This window comes from Zeus faber (genome assembly GCF_960531495.2).
Source record: "Zeus faber genome assembly, chromosome: 20".
In the NCBI taxonomy this organism is placed as follows: Eukaryota; Metazoa; Chordata; class Actinopteri; order Zeiformes; family Zeidae; genus Zeus; species Zeus faber.
In genome coordinates, this window is record NC_137207.1 from 4,285,426 (window position 1) to 4,293,634 (window position 8,209).

At 41.4% G+C, this 8,209-nt stretch overlaps 1 protein-coding gene across 1 annotated transcript; it reads left to right on the top strand.

Moving 5' to 3' along the window:
• Window positions 1-1,424: 1,424 nt before the first annotated feature.
• adgra1a (adhesion G protein-coupled receptor A1a) lies at window positions 1,425-7,877 on the top strand (the record flags this gene model as incomplete). Its single annotated transcript, XM_080021930.1, has 5 exons — window positions 1,425-1,546; window positions 2,399-2,522; window positions 4,778-4,929; window positions 6,206-6,301; window positions 6,410-7,877. The coding sequence occupies exons 1-5, from the start codon at window positions 1,497-1,499 to the stop codon at window positions 7,875-7,877; spliced, it is 1,890 nt and encodes a 629-aa protein (XP_079878056.1). The 5' UTR covers window positions 1,425-1,496.
• Between the last annotated feature and the right edge of the window lie 332 nt (window positions 7,878-8,209).

The following is an 8,209-nucleotide window of genomic DNA, read 5'->3' on the forward strand; positions in this document are numbered from 1 at the left end:
GGTAGTTATCTGATATTCCTTGTGAGGATTTCTGAACTGAGAAAACACGACATTGAAGTGTATGGATCTGGATCGCTGCCCGTGCGACCATAAACTGACTTTTAATTTTCCAAATATCTTTACAAAATTGGTGGCACCCAACTAGACTTAACTATAAAAATGTATTCATCACGCTACAATGCAATAGACCTAAGGATTACCTGAAAAATTGGCAATATACAATGAAATTAACAATTAATTCAAAGATAGAAAAAGAATAGATAAAGATAAACAATGAATCATAATTAAAAAAATGTGCCTATTGTAACCATAACCTACTAATAAAGAATAAATATAATCTACAAAATAACAACAAAGCAATAAAATCAAAAAACAACCAAAAAAATCAACATTAAACAAGAAATAATTGGCAATACAGGTACTCCTCACTTAATGACCGAGTTCCTATGACCAGATCGTAAGGGGGTAAGGGGGCATGGCGATTGCGAACGCTAGTGTAGTGAATACTGACAGACTGCAGGAATGAGACAGACTGAGAACGGTGATGCACAATGAGATGCTTGACACTGAGACGCCACATACAATACCGTTAGATTGCAAAGCAATTTAGCAAAAATGTTAAAAACAGAAACAGAAAATAGTGATAAAAATCGAACGGCTCTTTATACTGAGTGACTCGTGAAGAACTGAATCTCAAAAAACAGTCAAACCTTTCATGACTACGAATAGTCGTCACTTTCAGAGTGAAGTTTGAACTGTTCTGTCTCGAGCTCATGACTAAGATGAGTTTGTATCGGGTTGAGAGACAGCAGGAAGTGATTGCTGCATTTCACAGGAACTCAGAAAACTGTAATTTGTGTCGGTAGTCCCCAACAAAACATCAAATCTCCAGAGTAATTCAAAATGACTTTATACGTGTTAAAATAAATAATAATCTATAAAAAGGGAACTTTGTTCACCTTGCGCCTTGCATGTGAATAAGCCAAGCAGCATTTGTTACTGCCCCCCAGAACCAGGCCTGGTTGGCCCCAATTATTTATAACTATAACACTTCTATTCCTCATTAGAAACGTTCTTCTCTGTTATTTACGGTTCCACTTTCAGCACCCCAGCTTTCAGCGTTCTAAATTATGGAAACCAACATTTTACTCCTGAACTGAAACAATAGCGAATTTATCCTTCATAACCCCTCTGTCCCACGTAATGACCCTGTCAAACGCATCTACCTCATAAGTGCCCATTGTTCCTGAACCGAGCACTAACGATTTGACCCAGTTCAGCTCCCAGAAAATCCCAAAACCGCACCAGTCACCGATCTGAGCCGATAAAAATGCAAAACAGATGTGACAAAAATAAAGAGCGTCACTTATTCTCTTTCTTTTTCTGTGCCTAACGCATCATTTTTATTGCTATTTTAGGATTTAAAGAGGGTGCTGTCTTTCCCGCCATACCCAGGAGATTACCTGCATCCAGTGGTGTACGCCTGCACAGCGGTCATGCTGCTCTGTCTCCTCATCTCCATCTTGACTTACGTAGTACAAAACAGGTGAGAGCCCATCTTAAATATCAACCTGTCTTAAATATCGACTTCGATATCAATTAAAATGTCAATGTGCAAGGCTCTGGGGCCTGATGGTCATGCCATTGTATTGTATGTTATATGTGTTTTCTCAGAAATACATTGTCTTCAACTTGAATGCTTACGCTTTTTTCATTGCTAGTTATGTCAGAGCAGATATACCCGTTCTGCTCCTTTTAGCTCCAAAAGTCTTTGAAGTAATTCAAATGATCGGATTTATGATCAGATGTGCAATAAACTTTTAATCGTGTTTTTTTGTCATCAGAATCAGAATGAGTTTATTACGCCAAGGAAGGAATTTATCATGGTAGTACGAACAATTAGCATAAAAAATAAAATAAAATAGAATTAAAATGAAAAGAAATTGCAAATATGCACAAATAGACAAAAAATACGAAACATAAATAGTCATATTTATAAAAAATATACAGATTATACAATATGCGATTCTATGCACAGAATTAATTATTGATGTGTAGGTATATAGGGCATTAATAATAATTATTGCTGTGTTACTACTCATTTATGTTTCATGTATGCACCGAACACCAAGACAAATTCCTTGTAAATGTAAACTTACTTGGCAATAAAGACAATTCTGATTCTGATTCTGAAGTTATTACAGCTTCTACCATGTTATAACAGTGTTATCGCGTGTATATTGTACAATTACATAGTCACCCTACTTCTGTTCAACCATCTCAAAGAATTGCAAAAAATATTTTACTTACCACAAATTTTACTTATTCATGAAAAGTCACTATTGTGATGTGCATGAGTATTTAGCGCTATTAAGAGATGTCTCGTCTTTGTTTGCAGAGTGATACGCATTAGCAAAAGTGGCTGGCACACGCTGATTAACTTCCTATTTCATACGGGATTGACGTTTGGCGTGTTTGCTGCAGGCATCAATCAAATCAGCTATCCCTTCATGTGCCAAATCGTAAGTTGGTTTTCTTTATTCCTTACTCTTAAATTGTACTTTATTAAATGCTACTGAGACCAGAAATCAAATCAACTGTCTTGTCACCTGGTCTATTGTTCCCAATGGTTGGACTTAAAGGATAGTTTCGCTATTCTTCCACCCAGGCCTTCTCAGTGTTCTTAAATGCAGTCCAATAGGGCAAACATTTGAGCCTTAAAATAACATGTAAAAAAACAAGTCTTTGTGTGTTATACTAAAATAAAAATAGTAAAAGAAGAAAAATAAAATAATAATTAAAAAAATAAAAAACATGCATCAGGTTTTTCAGGGTTTTGTGGACTCTTTTGCACTTCCACAAATCAGCTCTTTTGACTATATCCGTGGTAATGTAAGAAACCAGAAATAGGAAGTCGCAATGCTTCCTACAGCATTGGATGTGCTGTGATAATTACAAAAATAGATTGTAATTAAAATGTGATTAATTAATAATTAATACTGTTATTCAAATGTAAAAATAAATGGACAAAGCCATGTGTGACTATATTGTGAGTTTCCACATCAACATAAACATCAATTGTTGAGGTCAATTCAGGCCTAAACAATAAAAGTGCCCTTTACGGGCCTTGGGTAGTTGAAAAGGATCATTCTTATGAATAAAACTTTTAACAATCAGCTTCTTCTTCTAGGGTAGGATGTGTATTCTCTGTGTGGGTATGATGCAACTGTGCACAATTCACTTGTATCTAGAAAAGGATATAAACAAGGGTCAACAGTGACATGTATATTACCAAATTAAATCACCATCACCTCTGCATGACTGTGTTCTCTCTGTGTAAACACATGATGTCCTGTTACAGGCAGCCCATTAACAAAGGGACCTACCCAAAGCTTCCTGAAACGACAGATTTTAACCACTAGAATTCGAGGATATAAAAAAAAATCATGCAATCCTTGAACTGTTAAGACAGTAGTAGCAAACGTCATGAACTGAAACTAGGCAAACAGGAATAAAGCTACATTGACACAACTCCATCGATGATTGGCTCAAACGGTATAGTACTTCATGGAGCTGGTATAGAGATGTCTGAATCCCAGCAACCCCCCAAATAGGCCATGCCCTACACTGCCCCTAATTTTGACTTCTGCCCAGAGTCCTCGCCCTCAGCGTTCATCCAAACCCCATTTATTAATCCCGAGAGTTACCATGGTCACCCTGGCAAGTGTCAATGGCTTCCTAATGCAGTGTTCTCTAGCCTTCAAACCTCAGCCAACCTTCCCCTCCAACCGATCCAGGATGCCATATATTCTGCCGTTTATTTCTTGGGGAGCCTTGGAGAGCATCAGACGCTGTACTTGTCCAGATGTTCTCTTCTCTTTGTGCTAGAGATGAAGAGAGTATTCGATTGCCAGCCAAGAAGCAGATAGAAGTCTGTAGAATGGGGTGGTTCACAATGCAGCGGACTATGCTTTAGAGTTCTGCACATTGGCCACAGAGTCCCTGTGGGATTCAGAGGCATTACTCTGTCCATTTCACCAGTGTCTAGCCAACGCAATTAAATATGAACTGTCTGTTGGGGACCTTGAAGCTCAACTATTTAGAATCTAGATTAAAATAGTCCACAATAGTAAAATAGCATACTGTGCTTTTGTTCAAGATCTGTGTGTGTCAGCCCATTACCATCAGGCAGTTTGTTCTGCCAAGCCACGACCAGTGTGAAGTTTTTCCCATTCAAAATGGGTTACGATTCACAAAAACATGCCTGTTTGTAAAAGTCGTGGTGACTCGCAGTGAAAAACACAGGGGAAATACGCTTTTTCTCACAGGAAAAAAACACACCCAAGTCACGCTTCTGGATAAACTCCCTGTTCGCTTGTCTATTCGTAGTTTATTAATATTACACGTGTCATGTGTCCACACCAAACATGCCTGTTGGGAACGGGCTGATTACTTTCACAGGAAGCCCCGCTCCCCCCGCTGGCTCGCTGTTTATTGAAAGTTTATTAATATTACACATGTTGTGTGTCCAAATTGTACCAAATTCAACACTGCATGTCCTTCGGTCCCCAGCAATACACTCGCCAAGTTTGAAGTAGATCAGATGAACGGTTGTCGAGATAATCAAAGGACATACATAGAGATTCCTTCCTTTATAGTTAGAGAAGGGTAGCTGTGTTGGCCTGTAAGGCAATGTGGCTTTTAAGATGGGACTCCTCACCACCATGTTTCCATGATTAATTGTTAAAATCTCTTTTTCCACCTTTGTCTATCTTAGGTCGGCATCGTGCTGCACTATGCAACTTTGTCTACAATGTTTTGGCTGATGTTCACTGCTAGAGATATCTGCAAAGATGTGTCCAAATCACCACCTCAGGTCCAAGACAGGAATTTACCCCCCAAAACTGAGACCAGACAAAGTATACTTCGGTAAGCTCATCGTAGTCCACAACTAAATGTTCCCTAACATTTTAAGTGTTTGTCCAATTTACAGCTATAGGAATGATCATAATGTGGTAATTGAATGTAGGATAGGACGTAAGCCAGTTAAGGCCTACCACAAAGTCATTAACAGATTTGAGAGCTGATGATAAATCCACAAAGTGAATTCGAAAGATAGTAGTAAAACATGAGTGAAGTAAAAAGTAAAAATTATACACGTGTTGCCAAAAACATTGTACAATTGGGCAGTGCCAGGTTACGTGAAGATTATTTCAAACCAGCAATTGAATCTAATTTCATTCAGAGAAGTCATAAGTTATTTCACTATTAGTGATTTTCTTTTTTTAATACATAATGAAGAAATTTGTCTTTTCCAATCACATACCCTCCCATTCCTGAACTTTTCCCCCGGGGATGAATAAAGTGTTATCTTATCTTACCTTATATTTATCTTATCTTGTCTTACCTAATCTTATCTGAGTAGGTCATCCATCCGCTATTGTTTAAAGTAGAAGTTTATAAAGCTTAGAAGTTTAGAAGCTTTCACAAATTGGGGGAAATATCAAAATAAAAGTTATGATCTGCTGTGTTGCACTTTATTGTTTACAAAGTATAAAAGATAAAGGAAATTTCATTTTTTATGTATTGCGATGTTTAATGTCCAAAATTGCCTCCTCGTCATCGGGTGCATGTGCTAGTATAGCCTTATACTAGCACACTAGTACTAGTACAGTAATCACATAAAATGACCATAAATGATGTGTAGCTTATGGCGCTAGTTCTGTCAGACAACTTGATGGCGCCATGCATGGCCGGCCTATTTAAGCAGCCAATCGCTCCCGCTCTACCTGCTTTGCTGTGTTGCTGTGACTCCCACCTCCTCGCCTGCAACGACCCATTGGGCTCTACTCTTCTATCCAATTGGGGGATTTGAGCTCATCAAGCCTAAATTTCTAGCTCACCAAGTATACATATGTTTGCTGTACACCTTGCTGATTTGCGGTACAGCTCAGACACCAAACCCAAGCGATGCAAAATAAATTAAAGGTAGTTTTAAAGTAAATCAAAGACTTTGTCTGTCAGAGATGAGTCTGTGAGATGAGCCGACTGAATTTTCTAAGAACTTACCAGTTAGTAACAAAGCCGATAGGCAGTTAATGTTTCTGCGTTTATCTTCTTATAATTTATCGTCTTTTAACCAAGGCGTGCGTCTGCTTCTCCTTCTTTAACAAATATTGCGCCAATATCTGTATTTCTTTTGTAGATTTTACCTCATTGGTTATGGAATCCCTCTCATCGTTGTTTGTGTCACGGCAGCATTTAGAATGGAGAACTACGGAAGCAGGGAGGGAGCCCTATAGTAAGTAGTCAACATTTGTAAGAAGTCAGAGATTTCCATGATCTATTGTTTCCCATATCGAAATGCATTTTTGCCTTTTAACAGAGCTAATGTTTCTTCTCTGAACAGTTGCTGGATGGCCTGGAAGCCAAGCCTGGCAGGTTTCTACGGCCCTGTGGCTATGCTGATCCTACTCAAATGCATCTACTTCTTGTGCACCTACATCAATCTGCGAAGGCACCCAGAGAGGAAGTATGAACTGCGGATTATGAGTGAGGAGCAGCAGGGATTAGCGTCCAATGAGTCAAGCCATAACTGTTACAGCGAATCCGTGGTGGATTCTGCCAACACGGGTATATCGGTGGTGGCTAATGAGCAGTCATACAAAGCCCAGCTCCGTGCTACAGCTTTCACCCTTTTTTTGTTCCTGGCCACCTGGGCTTTCGGGGCCTTGGCCATATCCCAAGGACATTTCCTGGATATGATATTCAGTTGTTTGTACGGGGCGTTTTCTGTCACTCTCGGACTCTTTTTGCTCATCCAGCACTGTGCCAAACGTGACGATGTTTGGCACCGCTGGTGGGCATGCTGTCGATCCAGCTCCAAGACGGAAAACAGGAATGGGAACGGACTTGTGGAAAGGCAGGATCTCCATCCGCCACCACCACACTGCCACCTGGACTCACCTTGCTCAGGCAAGGAGCCGCTGCTCTCTCCTCACCTATTGCACGCCCCCTCCACGCACTACAAATCCCCCCCTCCACCTGTTCCGCTAAGCCCCGCACCCAGCCGCCCAGGCCAGTGCTGTTCAACCATGATGAGCCCCGCCCCAGACATATCCATCTCAACTTTGGCCGAGGCAGCGCCCTCCTCGTCTCCGCAGTTGCTGTCCAACGAGCTTCCCCGTCCGAGTCTGCCCCTGCACAGTTGCCTCAAGGACAGAACAAAGTCCCGCTCCTTTAACCGCATGAGGCCCTGCCTCCAGGACTACCACTACCACAAAACATCCACCAGCATGGACAGTAGCATGCACAGTAGCATGCACAGCCCCCACTTGGACATCCCCCACGGCGGGCACCACCTCGGCAGCTCATCCGATTTTCAACTGGGCTGCCTCAGCCCTCACTTTGACAGACAGTTGGCGTCTTGTCGCAGTCTAAACCGCCAGAGCTCATGCCACTGCATACAAGAACCGGCAAATTCCTCCCACAGCCTGGTGCACAGCGTGCACGACGATGACCTCTCATGCCACAGCATGAACCTGTCCTCACACGAAGGGCACGCTCGCCAGTGGCACAAAAGCGGCACTGCGAAAGCCGGCTTCTCAGTTACAAAGAAAGATCCTTTAACCATGCAATGCCTGCAAGACCCAGACACATACAGCTGCAGCTCAAAGATGGCCGACCAGGACAAGGATGGCGTGCTGTACTCTGAGGTGGAGGAGACCGCTTTCCCCATGAGTACCCCGCCCCGGGTGCTGGCCACCCTGAGCCGAAGGAGCACCATCAGCAGGAACTCCAGTCTGCAGGAGGACTACCTGTTTAGCTCCACGGGTAACATACGGACTGGGCCATGGAAGAACGAAACCACTGTCTGACCTTTTCCTCATCAATCCATTTCATCCCAACTCTTTACAACCTTCAGCCAAACCCCCGCGAAGACATTCCGGTGCACTCCTTCCACCTGCAATGCACTGTCAGAGCGGTAACCTTTTACTCTGATGGTGTCTTAATTTTCAGTGTGATATGACAACAATTTGGTTCAAATAAATGACTATTTACAGTTTGTATTAATCTTATGACTTCTATCTCCGTATTGTTCAAAAAGGGGAACCAACACATTTGAAAAAAAGGGTCCATATGTGTTATTAGTACTTTACAAGGAATACTATATGACATATCGAAATTGTTTATCGGTGTGAGTATCCAA